We start from the raw sequence: 18,358 nt of genomic DNA on the forward strand, positions 1-18,358 counted from the left end.
TGATTGTTCTTAAACGAGGCTCTTCTTGGGAGAATGCGCAGCCGCATCTTTACCCCAACATCGTCAAAGATAGGGATAGATTGTTTGAAATCACGCCATGTAACACGCCATATAACATTACATATTTAAGCTGTAAGTGGTGCACCATATTCAGGTAAGTTACGAGTTCTACTGGTAATGGAATGGAGTCGACTATTTTTGATTAACAGAAAATAATGGCAATTTTAGTGACAAAGATTGTCATCACGCATCAGCCGGTTGCTCAGCCTTCGTCCGAGTTGCCAAGTTTTTATGCTCTGGCATGCGTATGGATGTCTACTGTTACTGAATGCAAGATACACATAGGCTTACTATGAAAAGCAAGCCACTACTTAAGTTTACCAAAATATAAAAAATTACTACGTTCTACCATATAAAATACGTGTAACGCTTCGGAGATGTAGCGATTTAGGATTGGGAGGGGGGGGGGGGGGGGTTGCCTCATTTCCAGTCTTACATGCTACGCAGGTAAGGGCCTGCAACACCCTGTGTTACAAATTCTAGAGGCTATAAATACTAGTATGCAAACCCTGGGATAACTGTTTGTGTCCTTCATCACACCTGCGGCATGTGATTCATAAATATATAGTCATTTTGTATGGGTTCATGAACCAGTTTGATAAAGTTTTACTCATGTTATTCCACCTATAGAGTAGTGTTAACACTCGTGCCTGCCTATTAAAAGTTTATTGTCACAAGAGCATGTAACAGAGGGTGTTATGAATCCTTACTTGTGTAGCATGTAAGGCTGAAAGCTGGGGCTAGGAGGGTGTTAATGATGTGGAAATGACCCTTTGGGGTTTTATTAATCGGTCCAATAATTCTGGAGAAATTCAAGTTGAAGCAGGTGCTTTTACTGCCGCCACTTAGTCAAGCCCATAGTCACATATAATGAGGACAGATTTTGAAACACAAATATATAGAGAATCTTAATAGATGGATGGTTTTGAAGTACTGGCATTGTACACCCAGGAAGTTATTGTATTCTTTCAGAAGCTTCAGACTATTTTGTCTGGCTGTTGAGAATTTGTCTGGCTGTTTCAGCCTCTTGACATTTGCTATCGCATCATAAATATCTAGTGTGCCAACTGCAGACAATGACTCTCTCATTTGGTTTCCAGACTCTCATGTATGTGGTTTGGTGCAGTGAACAGAAAAATTGCTCATAGACTGAAAATAACTGATACCCCGTTCACACTACGCTCAGTTATCCGGATAAGTTGCGAATTAGGTCACAATTCGAATAAATGCAGTAGTGTGAACGCAAGAGGATTTTGAAAATGCGCATTTTCAAAATCCTGCAAGCGAGGTGGATTTCTAAGCGCGATCCGGATAACTTACCGGAATCGACACCTGTACAGATCTTACTGCGCATGTGTGCAGATAAGTGCGGGTATCTATGAACGCTGGTTTAATACTTTAGCGATTGCACCAAACGTATTTGGAGGTCACCACTCACTACAACATGAGGAAACAAACTTATTTTGCCACTACTTCTCAAGAATGCTGGAATGTCTTTTGAGTTGCATTTGTCGTCACAAATTTTTGTTGATATTTTAAGATTTCCTGTGCGGCGCATGCGCGAGTGTTCAAAACAGGAAGTTAAACCTGAAATTTTCAACGTAGGATTCGGATTCGCTTAGCGAGTGTGAACGCAATACCGAATCGGATTCCTTATGAAAAATCCGAATTATAGAAATGCGCATTTTGGCAACTGTAGTGTGAACGGGGTATGAACCTCATTGTTGATGAAACTTACTTGAAGAGTGGTGTGGCTTGTCTAAATGGGAAACTGTACTGATTGAGATTGTTTTTTTTTTTATAATGCCAAAAATGTCCACCAAAATATCTTCCATATACTACCTTGCATCTTTCAAGAAGCAAAGTAAATTACTTATACCTAAATGACTAAGACCCCATTCCCATGGATATTTAGATCGATCTATCCCCCTGGGGAGTCTCACTAGATTGGTGTCAGCTTAACGGGCTTAAATGTCTGTCTCGCCTACTAAAAGCTGTAAGGGGGTAATTAAATGTCGTGCTTGCTTGGCTGACAGCAATTTAGCGTGAATCCCCAGGGAGTTAGGTCGATCCAGATGGATCAATCTAAATCTCTGGGAATGCACTCTAAGACAAATACTATAATAATTTGTTTTACAAATATATTTGTATGGGCATTATCTTTGATAATGTGAAAAAAATGTCTGTCCTGTATTATAGAGGTCACTGCTAGTTAGTGTTAGCAGTCTGCTCTATAAAATTTGGACCTGATATATTAGTAAGCACTAAGGGACACCTTATAAGTCCATATTTCAGTGAAAATAAAGGCCTAACACTTGCAGAAAACATTGGGGCTTCCTTGTTGCTATGGGTGGAGGACATTTAATAAGCTGTAGTCGGGTTCTGTAAGTTGGCCCAGGTATGTTATATCCCTCGTAAGACGCCTGTACAGATATGATAACTTGGACCATCTATGTTGTTGCACAGTGCTATCAGAGATTTAGTTTATAAAAACTACCTGACTGGTATTGTGCACTTAAATTGGTATTAGTCATTTTTTAAAATAAAAGTGATAGATTGCTTAAGGTGAAATTCTGTGGCTTTTATCTTATCACCATAGCAATGTCAAAGAAATATGTACAGTGCTAAGTTTAAAATACACAAGAGGGGGTCAATAATTCAGATCAAATACCAGTAGGTCAGGAACATTATTGGTTATCAGGCACTAGACTTCAGACTGACACTTAATCCTTGATATAACACCTGCACTGGTACTTGTGTACTTCTAAAAAATGTAGTAAATGCTTTAAACAGGAGAAGAGATGCAGGTTGGACAGTTAATGTCCGTTCTCCTACCTAGGAAAATGATTTGTTGCCTTTTTTGAAAACAATGTAAATTTATGAATACATATATATGTCTTGTTTTACATTAAAGTTAACAGTTTTAAGAAAATTAGAAAGTTAACTTGCTGTGAACATTGAAATTTATTTTGAAAAAACATATGAATTGTGACTGGATATGCTATATTTTCAGGGTGCTCTGTGAGGTCTGATGATGTGGGAGTCATTAAGTGACTATTTCAAGTCGACCAGGCAGTTCGTGTCCCGTGTGCTGTCCCTGGGGAGATCACCCACTGAGACAGTGGCAGAGAACATCCATGATGCTCTTGACTTACTACACAGAGATCTGCACAGGTGAGCTACTACGTCACACATGGCATTTTAATTATGTCTCAAATCTTTTACTGTACTTAAATGCTTTTTTTTCTGTTTGGAAAAAAGATGAGTTGTAAGTGAATTATTTTTGTTTGAAAAGCTTATGTAAATTTTACCAGTTTCTTAGATGATGCAAAGACTATAGCAAAAGTATTAATCTAGATTTATAAAACATTCATGAAAAGTAGTAAGTTAAGGATATCTCTGTTTCAGATACCATATTTTGACAGATGAGACAGTGAAGAGTGTCATAGGTCTAGTTGAAGACTGTCCGGTCAGACAGAACATTTTGGACATCACAGACAGCGAGGGTTATAACATCTTCCAGCTGGCAGTGGTCGCCAATAGTGCCAACCTTGTGGACTACTTGCTAAGTCGAGGTTATGACCCAGATGCTGGCCGCTGCAGCCTCCCCCTCCACCTGGCCTGCCACCTTGGCCATACAGAGGTCACCAAGTTACTGCTCACCCATGGGGCTAAGGCAGGGCTGGAAGTTGGGATGTGTTACCCAAGGGTGCACAAGTGTGGCCAGTGGTCAGGATCCAAGTTCTTCTTCCTCAGTAAGTCAGCCCAGGAATGTTACATCCCTCCCAAGATGCCTGTACTGTATGCTGTGGAGAAGGATTATAAAGACGTGGTGAAGCTGATGTATACAAGCAGGAATGGTGAGGCAGCATGCTACAAGAAACTGAACTTGTTACACCATGCCTGTAGATATGGTGCCCTAGAGTGTGCCAAGTATTTCTCAGAGGAACTGCCTGATCAGCTGGATGTGGTGGAAGACTCTGGGGAGACCCCTGCCTCCCTGATTGTTCCCTGGGGTTATAAGCATACTAGCTTTATGGTGAAATCTGGTGCTGATATCACAAAGAGAACTGCATCTGGTCAGTCTTTACTCCATGCACTGTTCTTGCACTCAAAGAAACCATTTGAGATGTATGACACAACAAAATTATTGTTAGGGAGTGGACTGGAGCAGCTAGTCAATGTAACGGATAGTGCTGGTAATACTGCCTTGCACTATCTGGTGGAACATATCAACAGAGGTGTTGGGCGTGTCATCCCAGGCACAGGTGGCCTCCCCAAGTCAGACATTGTGGTACTTCAGAACCAGTACCAGGTAGAGGTACTGAGATGCTTGGATCTCATGTTCAGTCATAACTGTGATGCTGGTATTGTCAACAGCATGGGTATGTCTGCTGCTGATAAACTGATACTCACTTTCAGTGTTGTTACAAATAATAACCTTCTTTTGGAAGGGACGGTTCCAGAGCCTGATTTTGATATCTTATATGAAGCTTTAAGATACTTCACTCAGCATGCCATAACTAGTCAAGATTTTGTCTCTGTGGCTCTAGCAAGGATCATCCACTGTATAACCTGTACTGACATCAGCAGCATGCCCAGATATGCTGAGGGTTTCATGAAGTGCCTTGGCCTGTTGTGCCAGCATGGTGCCAACCCTAATATAATCCTCCCTGATGCCAGCCCAGTGATGGCGATGCTGGGAGACATTGCCAGGAAATGTGTGTCAGTTCAAGATTCAGGTGACAGGGAAGGTGTTGTGATTCTGAAACAAACAACTGCTATATTCATCAGTGATTTGTTGGCTCTACTGCTTGCCCACCAGCTCAACCCAAACTATACAACCCATCGCAGGGACAGCCATGAGGAAAGCAGCATCAATGGCCTGTCTCAGTTCATCAAACTAGTGCCTTATATTAATGACCCAGAGGATCTTAAACTGCTGCACAGGTGGCTGCTCACCTTAATCCAGTATGGAGCTAACCCTGATATTGAGCCGTATCCCTCAGAGCCCATCATTTGCCACTCCCAGAGCTCCATCTACCTAAAGCATAACCACACTCAGGCTGTCAACCAGTATGTCCACCATATCCAAGATTTCAGCATCTTTTTCCAGGGCAGCCATGCAGAGGAGCTGCTGATGTTATTCTACAATACCATGGACCACAGTGCCTTGTATCAGTGCCTGAGCACAGCCCGCCTGATGTCGCGATTCGATCCAGATCACCTTCCCAGCCAGGACTTTATTCATATGCTTAACACACTCACCTCTAACCCCAGGACCTTGCAGCAGATGGCCAAAGTGGTTATTTACAAAGCTATTGACCGTAAGCTGGCCACCAAAGTGGACAAACTGCCCCTACCACCGAGACTTAAACGTTCCTTGATGAATGTGAATTGAATGTTATTTATGCAGACTACTGTATATCTGTAGTTTATATATAACACATTTCATGTGTTGTTTGTGAAGTACCTGCAAAGTGGGTTGCTTTCAGTAAAATCTATTTGTTACCTTTTATTTTTTTTTTTACTCTAATTGTTTTTTTTTTCACCAAATTTCAGAGTGCTTATTACAATTGTAGCTTGAAAACTATGGCTTTTTAATCCTGTGCAATAATGTGTGAGCTTAGTCAAGCTTTCTTTAGTTTGCATTGTTACATCGTTGTATTAAGTGTACAGATTCTATTTTAACTCTTTATTTGGAGATATATTATTTCATCAGATTTTGAGAGAAAAGTGTTTCCAAACCTCTGATCATAGGTACCAGGGGTTGCATAAGCTTCACTCTTATACAGCTGTTTTAGTGTGTGTATTTCCCTTGGCACCAAGAGCAGTCATGTCTGAAGCTAACACAGTGTAGAGTACATTCTCAGCTTTCAGTGATTAAGATACTGAAGATGCATTGGCATGGCTGTAAAGAGATATGCAATTTTAAAGTCTATGTCCTAGCTTCTGCACCTTCAGTTTTTTTAGTCAAGCATAGGACATTTTGCACGACTCCAGTGTAAACTCCTGTAAAACGAACAAATGTAAGATCTGTATTTTGGTAGTGCTTTTGATGGAAGAACTAATTTTTGAGATAGCAGTGTCATCATTGTCATTATTGTGTTCTTTTCTGGCACTCGGCTTGGATTTCAGTTTTAAAAGGAACACCAGGTTGTTGAAACAGTTTATTTGTACTTCAGGTTTTTACATTAAAACTTGAATAATATTTGAAATATTTTAAAAACAATGTTTAAATTTAGATTTAATTAAACTATGTGCAATGTCATTCAATAAAATTTCTAAGACTGTTAACAATATTTTCAATAAACATTTAATAAGGCTTTTACCTTGACGCTTGGAATGAATAAATTATTTGAATACTTTGCTTCGTGTTCTCCACTACACGCAGGAAGAGTTAATACTGTCACAAAATATGCCCGTAGATAGCAGGATATTTAAATTATTTGAATCTTTCATTTCTATAAGAATGTAAACAGTTTGCTTATAAACAAAACCTTAAATATTATGTGAATATAGATGATGTACGTCATGAAATATCAAATTCAAAATTCTTGCCCAATAACCTGATGAAAATCACTCAAAATCACCCAAAAACGACCAGTCACCAATTTTTCCGAAATGTGATGAAAATCAATCTACCACACCTGTCATTCATAAAAAATGTGGAAACATGCCCGGATCACTTCATTAAAGCCCCCAATTCCAGCTTTAAAGATAGCCAAAAACACAGCTGCAAACAGGAACTGGAGGGGGGGGGGGGTGGCCAGAGTTTTTGCACTTTTTCTTCCTTAATATTGACACAACCACTCTTCCAGTACTTTATACTTACTACAAATGACTCAACACACCTACCGGTCACTATAATAAAGAAAAAAAATTTCTTCCCTTTTTGGCCAAAATTGAAGAAAACTGCTGTACGCGGACCTGATGAAAATCACTCAAAATCACCCAAAAACGGCCCATCACCAATTTTTCCGAAATGTGATGAAAATCAATCTACAACACCTGTCATTCATAAAAAATGTGGAAACACGCCAGGATCACTTCATTAAAGCCCCCAATTCCAGCTTTAAAGATAGCCAAAAACACAGCTGAAAACAGGATCTGGAGGGGGGGGGGGGTGGCCAGAGTTTTTGCTCTTTTTCTTCCTTAATATTGACACAACCACTCTTCCAGTACTTTATACTTACTACAAATGACCCAACACACCTACCGGTCACTAAAATGAAGAAAAAAAAATTTCTTCCCTTTTTGGCCAAAATTGAAGAAATCTGCTGTACGCGGACCTGATGAAAATCACTCAAAATCACCCAAAAACGACCCGTCACCAATTTTTCCGAAATGTGATGAAAATCAATCTACCACACCTGTCATTCATAAAAAATGTGGAAACACGCCCGGATCACTTCATTAAAGCCCCCAATTCCAGCTTTAAAGATAGCCAAAAACACAGCTGAAAACAGGATCTGGAGGGGGGGGGGGTGGCCAGAGTTTTTGCTCTTTTTCTTCCTTAATATTGACACAACCACTCTTCCAGTACTTTATACTTACTACAAATGACCCAACACACCTACCGGTCACTAAAATGAAGAAAAAAAATTTCTTCCCTTTTTGGCCAAAATTGAAGAAATCTGCTGTACGCGGACCTGATGAAAATCACTCAAAATCACCCAAAAACGACCCGTCACCAATTTTTCCGAAATGTGATGAAAATCAATCTACCACACCTGTCATTCATAAAAAATGTGGAAACACGCCCGGATCACTTCATTAAAGCCCCCAATTCCAGCTTTAAAGATAGCCAAAAACACAGCTGAAAACAGGATCTGGAGGGGGGGGGGGGGGTGGCCAGAGTTTTTGCTCTTTTTCTTCCTTAATATTGACACAACCACTCTTCCAGTACTTTATACTTACTACAAATGACCCAACACACCTACCGGTCACTAAAATGAAGAAAAAAAAATTTCTTCCCTTTTTGGCCAAAATTGAAGAAATCTGCTGTACGCGGACCTGATGAAAATCACTCAAAATCACCCAAAAACGACCTGTAACCAATTTTTCGGAAATGTGATGAAAATCAATCTACCACACCTGTCATTCATAAAAAATGTGGAAACACGCCCGGATCACTTCATTAAAGCCCCCAATTCCAGCTTTAAAGATAGCCAAAAACACAGCTGAAAACAGGATCTGGAGGGGGGGGGTGGGGGTGGCCAGAGTTTTTGCTCTTTTTCTTCCTTAATATTGACACAACCACTCTTCCAGTACTTAATACTTACTACAAATGACCCAACACACCTACCGGTCACTAAAATGAAGAAAAAAAAAATTCTTCCCTTTTTGGCCAAAATTGAAGAAATCTGCTGTACGCGGACCTGATGAAAATCACTCAAAATCACCCAAAAACGACCCGTCACCAATTTTTCCGAAATGTGATGAAAATCAATCTACCACACCTGTCATTCATAAAAAATGTGGAAACACGCCCGGATCACTTCATTAAAGCCCCCAATTCCAGCTTTAAAGATAGCCAAAAACACAGCTGAAAACAGGATCTGGAGGGGGGGGGTGGCCAGAGTTTTTGCTCTTTTTCTTCCTTAATATTGACACAACCACTCTTCCAGTACTTTATACTTACTACAAATGACCCAACACACCTACCGGTCACTAAAATGAAGAAAAAAAATTTCTTCCCTTTTTGGCCAAAATTGAAGAAATCTGCTGTACGCGGACCTGATGAAAATCACTCAAAATCACCCAAAAACGACCCGTCACCAATTTTTGCGAAATGTGATGAAAATCAATCTACCACACCTGTCATTCATAAAAAATGTGGAAACACGCCCGGATCACTTCATTAAAGCCCCCAATTCCAGCTTTAAAGATAGCCAAAAACACAGCTGAAAACAGGATCTGGAGGGGGGGGGGGGGGGGGGTGGCCAGAGTTTTTGCTCTTTTTCTTCCTTAATATTGACACAACCACTCTTCCAGTACTTTATACTTACTACAAATGACCCAACACACCTACCGGTCACTAAAATGTAGAAAAAAAAATTTCTTCCCTTTTTGGCCAAAATTGAAGAAATCTGCTGTACGCGGACCTGATGAAAATCACTCAAAATCACCCAAAAACGACCCGTCACCAATTTTTCCGAAATGTGATGAAAATCAATCTACCACACCTGTCATTCATAAAAAATGTGGAAACACGCCCGGATCACTTCATTAAAGCCCCCAATTCCAGCTTTAAAGATAGCCAAAAACACAGCTGAAAACAGGATCTGGAGGGGGGGGGGGGGGGTGGCCAGAGTTTTTGCTCTTTTTCTTCCTTAATATTGACACAACCACTCTTCCAGTACTTTATACTTACTACAAATGACCCAACACACCTACCGGTCACTAAAATGAAGAAAAAAAAATTTCTTCCCTTTTTGGCCAAAATTGAAGAAATCTGCTGTACGCGGACCTGATGAAAATCACTCAAAATCACCCAAAAACGACCCGTCACCAATTTTTCCGAAATGTGATGAAAATCAATCTACCACACCTGTCATTCATAAAAAATGTGGAAACACGCCCGGATCACTTCATTAAAGCCCCCAATTCCAGCTTTAAAGATAGCCAAAAACACAGCTGAAAACAGGATCTGGAGGGGGGGGGGGTGGCCAGAGTTTTTGCTCTTTTTCTTCCTTAATATTGACACAACCACTCTTCCAGTACTTTATACTTACTACAAATGACCCAACACACCTACCGGTCACTAAAATGAAGAAAAAAAATTTCTTCCCTTTTTGGCCAAAATTGAAGAAATCTGCTGTACGCGGACCTGATGAAAATCACTCAAAATCACCCAAAAACGACCCGTCACCAATTTTTCCGAAATGTGATGAAAATCAATCTACCACACCTGTCATTCATAAAAAATGTGGAAACACGCCCGGATCACTTCATTAAAGCCCCCAATTCCAGCTTTAAAGATAGCCAAAAACACAGCTGAAAACAGGATCTGGAGGGGGGGGGGGGGGTGGCCAGAGTTTTTGCTCTTTTTCTACCTTAATATTGACACAACCACTCTTTCAGTACTTTATACTTACTACAAATGACCCAACACACCTACCGGTCACTAAAATGAAGAAAAAAAAATTTCTTCCCTTTTTGGCCAAAATTGAAGAAATCTGCTGTACGCGGACCTGATGAAAATCACTCAAAATCACCCAAAAACGACCCGTCACCAATTTTTCCGAAATGTGATGAAAATCAATCTACCACACCTGTCATTCATAAAAAATGTGGAAACACGCCCGGATCACTTCATTAAAGCCCCCAATTCCAGCTTTAAAGATAGCCAAAAACACAGCTGAAAACAGGATCTGGAGGGGGGGGGGGGGTGGCCAGAGTTTTTGCTCTTTTTCTTCCTTAATATTGACACAACCACTCTTCCAGTACTTTATACTTACTACAAATGACCCAACACACCTACCGGTCACTAAAATGAAGAAAAAAAAATTTCTTCCCTTTTTGGCCAAAATTGAAGAAATCTGCTGTACGCGGACCTGATGAAAATCACTCAAAATCACCCAAAAACGACCCGTCACCAATTTTTCCGAAATGTGATGAAAATCAATCTACCACACCTGTCATTCATAAAAAATGTGGAAACACGCCAGGATCACTTCATTAAAGCCCCCAATTCCAGCTTTAAAGATAGCCAAAAACACAGCTGAAAACAGGATCTGGAGGGGGGGGGGGTGGCCAGAGTTTTTGCTCTTTTTCTTCCTTAATATTGACACAACCACTCTTCCAGTACTTTATACTTACTACAAATGACCCAACACACCTACCGGTCACTAAAATGAAGAAAAAAAAATTTCTTCCCTTTTTGGCCAAAATTGAAGAAATCTGCTGTACGCGGACCTGATGAAAATCACTCAAAATCACCCAAAAACGACCCGTCACCAATTTTTCCGAAATGTGATGAAAATCAATCTACCACACCTGTCATTCATAAAAAATGTGGAAACACGCCCGGATCACTTCATTAAAGCCCCCAATTCCAGCTTTAAAGATAGCCAAAAACACAGCTGAAAACAGGATCTGGAGGGGGGGGGGTGGCCAGAGTTTTTGCTCTTTTTCTTCCTTAATATTGACACAACCACTCTTCCAGTACTTTATACTTACTACAAATGACCCAACACACCTACCGGTCACTAAAATGAAGAAAAAAAAATTTCTTCCCTTTTTGGCCAAAATTGAAGAAAACTGCTGTACGCGGACCTGATGAAAATCACTCAAAATCACCCAAAAACGACCCGTCACCAATTTTTCCGAAATGTGATGAAAATCAATCTACCACACCTGTCATTCATAAAAAATGTGGAAACACGCCCGGATCACTTCATTAAAGCCCCCAATTCCAGCTTTAAAGATAGCCAAAAACACAGCTGAAAACAGGATCTGGAGGGGGGGGGGGGTGGCCAGAGTTTTTGCTCTTTTTCTTCCTTAATATTGACACAACCACTCTTCCAGTACTTTATACTTACTACAAATGACCCAACACACCTACCGGTCACTAAAATGAAGAAAAAAAAATTTCTTCCCTTTTTGGCCAAAATTGAAGAAATCTGCTGTACGCGGACCTGATGAAAATCACTCAAAATCACCCAAAAACGACCCGTCACCAATTTTTCCGAAATGTGATGAAAATCAATCTACCACACCTGTCATTCATAAAAAATGTGGAAACACGCCCGGATCACTTCATTAAAGCCCCCAATTCCAGCTTTAAAGATAGCCAAAAACACAGCTGAAAACAGGATCTGGAGGGGGGGGGGGGGGGGTGGCCAGAGTTTTTGCTCTTTTTCTTCCTTAATATTGACACAACCACTCTTCCAGTACTTTATACTTACTACAAATGACCCAACACACCTACCGGTCACTAAAATGAAGAAAAAAAAATTTCTTCCCTTTTTGGCCAAAATTGAAGAAATCTGCTGTACGCGGACCTGATGAAAATCACTCAAAATCACCCAAAAACGACCCGTCACCAATTTTTCCGAAATGTGATGAAAATCAATCTACCACACCTGTCATTCATAAAAAATGTGGAAACACGCCCGGATCACTTCATTAAAGCCCCCAATTCCAGCTTTAAAGATAGCCAAAAACACAGCTGAAAACAGGATCTGGAGGGGGGGGGGGTGGCCAGAGTTTTTGCTCTTTTTCTTCCTTTATATTGACACAACCACTCTTCCAGTACTTTATACTTACTACAAATGACCCAACACACCTACCGGTCACTAAAATGAAGAAAAAAAAATTTCTTCCCTTTTTGGCCAAAATTGAAGAAATCTGCTGTACGCGGACCTGATGAAAATCACTCAAAATCACCCAAAAACGACCCGTCACCAATTTTTCCGAAATGTGATGAAAATCAATCTACCACACCTGTCATTCATAAAAAATGTGGAAACACGCCCGGATCACTTCATTAAAGCCCCCAATTCCAGCTTTAAAGATAGCCAAAAACACAGCTGAAAACAGGATCTGGAGGGGGGGGGGTGGCCAGAGTTTTTGCTCTTTTTCTTCCTTAATATTGACACAACCACTCTTCCAGTACTTTATACTTACTACAAATGACCCAACACACCTACCGGTCACTAAAATGAAGAAAAAAAAATTTCTTCCCTTTTTGGCCAAAATTGAAGAAATCTGCTGTACGCGGACCTGATGAAAATCACTCAAAATCACCCAAAAACGACCCGTCACCAATTTTTCCGAAATGTGATGAAAATCAATCTACCACACCTGTCATTCATAAAAAATGTGGAAACACGCCCAGATCACTTCATTAAAGCCCCCAATTCCAGCTTTAAAGATAGCCAAAAACACAGCTGAAAACAGGATCTGGAGGGGGTGGGGTGGCCAGAGTTTTTGTTCTTTTTCTTCCTTAATATTGACACAACCACTCTTCCAGTACTTTATACTTACTACAAATGACCCAACACACCTACCGGTCACTAAAATGAAGAAAAAAAAATTTCTTCCCTTTTTGGCCAAAATTGAAGAAATCTGCTGTACGCGGACCTGATGAAAATCACTCAAAATCACCCAAAAACGTCACCAATTTTTCCGAAATGTGATGAAAATCAATCTACCACACCTGTCATTCATAAAAAATGTGGAAACACGCCCGGATCACTTCATTAAAGCCCCCAATTCCAGCTTTAAAGATAGCCAAAAACACAGCTGAAAACAGGATCTGGAGGGGGGGGGGGGGTGGCCAGAGTTTTTGCTCTTTTTCTTCCTTAATATTGACACAACCACTCTTCCAGTACTTTATACTTACTACAAATGACCCAACACACCTACCGGTCACTAAAATGAAGAAAAAAAAATTTCTTCCCTTTTTGGCCAAAATTGAAGAAATCTGCTGTACGCGGACCTGATGAAAATCACTCAAAATCACCCAAAAACGACCCGTCACCAATTTTTCCGAAATGTGATGAAAATCAATCTACCACACCTGTCATTCATAAAAAATGTGGAAACACGCCAGGATCACTTCATTAAAGCCCCCAATTCCAGCTTTAAAGATAGCCAAAAACACAGCTGAAAACAGGATCTGGAGGGGGGGGGGGGGGTGGCCAGAGTTTTTGCTCTTTTTCTTCCTTAATATTGACACAACCACTCTTCCAGTACTTTATACTTACTACAAATGACCCAACACACCTACCGGTCACTAAAATGAAGAAAAAAAAATTTCTTCCCTTTTTGGCCAAAATTGAAGAAATCTGCTGTACGCGGACCTGATGAAAATCACTCAAAATCACCCAAAAACGACCCGTCACCAATTTTTCCGAAATGTGATGAAAATCAATCTACCACACCTGTCATTCATAAAAAATGTGGAAACACGCCCGGATCACTTCATTAAAGCCCCCAATTCCAGCTTTAAAGATAGCCAAAAACACAGCTGAAAACAGGATCTGGAGGGGGGGGGGGTGGCCAGAGTTTTTGCTCTTTTTCTTCCTTAATATTGACACAACCACTCTTCCAGTACTTTATACTTACTACAAATGACCCAACACACCTACCGGTCACTAAAATGAAGAAAAAAAAATTTCTTCCCTTTTTGGCCAAAATTGAAGAAAACTGCTGTACGCGGACCTGATGAAAATCACTCAAAATCACCCAAAAACGACCCGTCACCAATTTTTCCGAAATGTGATGAAAATCAATCTACCACACCTGTCATTCATAAAAAATGTGGAAACACTCGGATCACTTCATTAAAGCCCCCAATTCCAGCTTTAAAGATAGCCAAAAACACAGCTGAAAACAGGATCTGGAGGGGGGGGGGGGGTGGCCAGAGTTTTTGCTCTTTTTCTTCCTTAATATTGACACAACCACTCTTCCAGTACTTTATACTTACTACAAATGACCCAACACACCTACCGGTGACTAAAATGAAGAAAAAAAAATTTCTTCCCTTTTTGGCCAAAATTGAAGAAATCTGCTGTACGCGGACCTGATGAAAATCACTCAAAATCACCCAAAAACGACCCGTCACCAATTTTTCCGAAATGTGATGAAAATCAATCTACCACACCTGTCATTCATAAAAAATGTGGAAACACGCCCGGATCACTTCATTAAAGCCCCCAATTCCAGCTTTAAAGATAGCCAAAAACACAGCTGAAAACAGGATCTGGAGGGGGGGGGGGTGGCCAGAGTTTTTGCTCTTTTTCTTCCTTAATATTGACACAACCACTCTTCCAGTACTTTATACTTACTACAAATGACCCAACACACCTACCGGTCACTAAAATGAAGAAAAAAAAATTTCTTCCCTTTTTGGCCAAAATTGAAGAAATCTGCTGTACGCGGACCTGATGAAAATCACTCAAAATCACCCAAAAACGACCCGTCACCAATTTTTCCGAAATGTGATGAAAATCAATCTACCACACCTGTCATTCATAAAAAATGTGGAAACACGCCCGGATCACTTCATTAAAGCCCCCAATTCCAGCTTTAAAGATAGCCAAAAACACAGCTGAAAACAGGATCTGGAGGGGGGGGGGTGGCCAGAGTTTTTGCTCTTTTTCTTCCTTAATATTGACACAACCACTCTTCCAGTACTTTATACTTACTACAAATGACCCAACACACCTACCGGTCACTAAAATGAAGAAAAAAAAATTTCTTCCCTTTTTGGCCAAAATTGAAGAAATCTGCTGTACGCGGACCTGATGAAAATCACTCAAAATCACCCAAAAACGACCCGTCACCAATTTTTCCGAAATGTGATGAAAATCAATCTACCACACCTGTCATTCATAAAAAATGTGGAAACACGCCCGGATCACTTCATTAAAGCCCCCAATTCCAGCTTTAAAGATAGCCAAAAACACAGCTGAAAACAGGATCTGGAGGGGGGGGGGGGTGGCCAGAGTTTTTGCTCTTTTTCTTCCTTAATATTGACACAACCACTCTTCCAGTACTTTATACTTACTACAAATGACCCTACACACCTACCGGTCACTAAAATGAAGAAAAAAAAATTTCTTCCCTTTTTGGCCAAAATTGAAGAAATCTGCTGTACACGGACCTGATGAAAATCACTCAAAATCACCCAAAAACGACCCGTCACCAATTTTTCCGAAATGTGATGAAAATCAATCTACCACACCTGTCATTCATAAAAAATGTGGAAACACGCCCGGATCACTTCATTAAAGCCCCCAATTCCAGCTTTAAAGATAGCCAAAAACACAGCTGAAAACAGGATCTGGAGGGGGGGGGGGGGTGGCCAGAGTTTTTGCTCTTTTTCTTCCTTAATATTGACACAACCACTCTTCCAGTACTTTATACTTACTACAAATGACCCAACACACCTACCGGTCACTAAAATGAAGAAAAAAAAATTTCTTCCCTTTTTGGCCAAAATTGAAGAAATCTGCTGTACGCGGACCTGATGAAAATCACTCAAAATCACCCAAAAACGACCCGTCACCAATTTTTCCGAAATGTGATGAAAATCAATCTACCACACCTGTCATTCATAAAAAATGTGGAAACACGCCCGGATCACTTCATTAAAGCCCCCAATTCCAGCTTTAAAGATAGCCAAAAACACAGCTGAAAACAGGATCTGGAGGGGGGGGGGGGTGGCCAGAGTTTTTGCTCTTTTTCTTCCTTAATATTGACACAACCACTCTTCCAGTACTTTATACTTACTACAAATGACCCAACACACCTACCGGTCACTAAAATGAAGAAAAAAAATTTCTTCCCTTTTTGGCCAAAATTGAAGAAATCTGCTGTACGCGGACCTGATGAAAATCACTCAAAATCACCCAAAAACGACCCGTCACCAATTTTTCCGAAATGTGATGAAAATCAATCTACCACACCTGTCATTCATAAAAAATGTGGAAACACGCCCGGATCACTTCATTAAAGCCCCCAATTCCAGCTTTAAAGATAGCCAAAAACACAGCTGAAAACAGGATCTGGAGGGGGGGGGGGTGGCCAGAGTTTTTGCTCTTTTTCTTCCTTAATATTGACACAACCACTCTTCCAGTACTTTATACTTACTACAAATGACCCAACACACCTACCGGTCACTAAAATGAAGAAAAAAAATTTCTTCCCTTTTTGGCCAAAATTGAAGAAATCTGCTGTACGCGGACCTGATGAAAATCACTCAAAATCACCCAAAAACGACCCGTCACCAATTTTTCCGAAATGTGATGAAAATCAATCTACCACACCTGTCATTCATAAAAAATGTGGAAACACGCCCAGATCACTTCATTAAAGCCCCCAATTCCAGCTTTAAAGATAGCCAAAAACACAGCTGAAAACAGGATCTGGAGGGGGGGGGGGGTGGCCAGAGTTTTTGCTCTTTTTCTTCCTTAATATTGACACAACCACTCTTCCAGTACTTTATACTTACTACAAATGACCCAACACACCTACCGGTCACTAAAATGAAGAAAAAAAAAATTTCTTCCCTTTTTGGCCAAAATTGAAGAAATCTGCTGTACGCGAACCTGATGAAAATCACTCAAAATCACCCAAAAACGACCCGTCACCAATTTTTCCGAAATGTGATGAAAATCAATCTACCACACCTGTCATTCATAAAAAATGTGGAAACATGCCCGGATCACTTCATTAAAGCCCCCAATTCCAGCTTTAAAGATAGCCAAAAACACAGCTGAAAACAGGATCTGGAGGGGGGGGGGTGGCCAGAGTTTTTGCTCTTTTTCTTCCTTAATATTGACACAACCACTCTTCCAGTACTTTATAGTTACTACAAATGACCCAACACACCTACCGGTCACTAAAATGAAGAAAAAAAATTTCTTCCCTTTTTGGCCAAAATTGAAGAAATCTGCTGTACGCGGACCTGATGAAAATCACTCAAAATCACCCAAAAACGACCCGTCACCAATTTTTCCGAAATGTGATGAAAATCAATCTACCACACCTGTCATTCATAAAAAATGTGGAAACACGCCCGGATCACTTCATTAAAGCCCCCAATTCCAGCTTTAAAGATAGCCAAAAACACAGCTGAAAACAGGATCTGGAGGGGGGGGGGGTGGCCAGAGTTTTTGCTCTTTTTCTTCCTTAATATTGACACAACCACTCTTCCAGTACTTTATACTTACTACAAATGACCCAACACACCTACCGGTCACTAAAATGAAGAAAAAAAAATTTCTACCCTTTTTGGCCAAAATTGAAGAAATCTGCTGTACGCGGACCTGATGAAAATCACTCAAAATCACCCAAAAACGACCCGTCACCAATTTTTCCGAAATGTGATGAAAATCAATCTACCACACCTGTCATTCATAAAAAATGTGGAAACACGCCCGGATCACTTCATTAAAGCCCCCAATTCCAGCTTTAAAGATAGCCAAAAACACAGCTGAAAACAGGATCTGGAGGGGGGGGGTGGCCAGAGTTTTTGCTCTTTTTCTTCCTTAATATTGACACAACCACTCTTCCAGTACTTTATACTTACTACAAATGACCCAACACACCTACCGGTCACTAAAATGAAGAAAAAAAAATTTCTTCCCTTTTTGGCCAAAATTGAAGAAATCTGCTGTACGCGGACCTGATGAAAATCACTCAAAATCACCCAAAAAACGTCACCAATTTTTCCGAAATGTGATGAAAATCAATCTACCACACCTGTCATTCATAAAAAATGTGGAAACACGCCCGGATCACTTCATTAAAGCCCCCAATTCCAGCTTTAAAGATAGCCAAA

General features: G+C 40.4%; 1 protein-coding gene across 1 annotated transcript; it reads left to right on the plus strand.

Moving 5' to 3' along the window:
• Positions 1-4: 4 nt before the first annotated feature.
• On the plus strand, positions 5-6,428 carry LOC106178799 (uncharacterized). Its single transcript, XM_013562149.3, has 3 exons — positions 5-154; positions 3,074-3,234; positions 3,469-6,428. Exons 2-3 carry the CDS (start codon positions 3,092-3,094, stop codon positions 5,459-5,461), a joined length of 2,136 nt encoding a protein of 711 aa, XP_013417603.2. The 5' UTR covers positions 5-154; positions 3,074-3,091; the 3' UTR covers positions 5,462-6,428.
• Positions 6,429-18,358: the final 11,930 nt, after the last annotated feature.

Source organism: Lingula anatina, chromosome 1 (assembly GCF_051362555.1).
Source record: "Lingula anatina isolate TDL-2025a chromosome 1, LinAna3.0, whole genome shotgun sequence".
NCBI lineage: Eukaryota > Metazoa > Brachiopoda > Lingulata > Lingulida > Lingulidae > Lingula > Lingula anatina.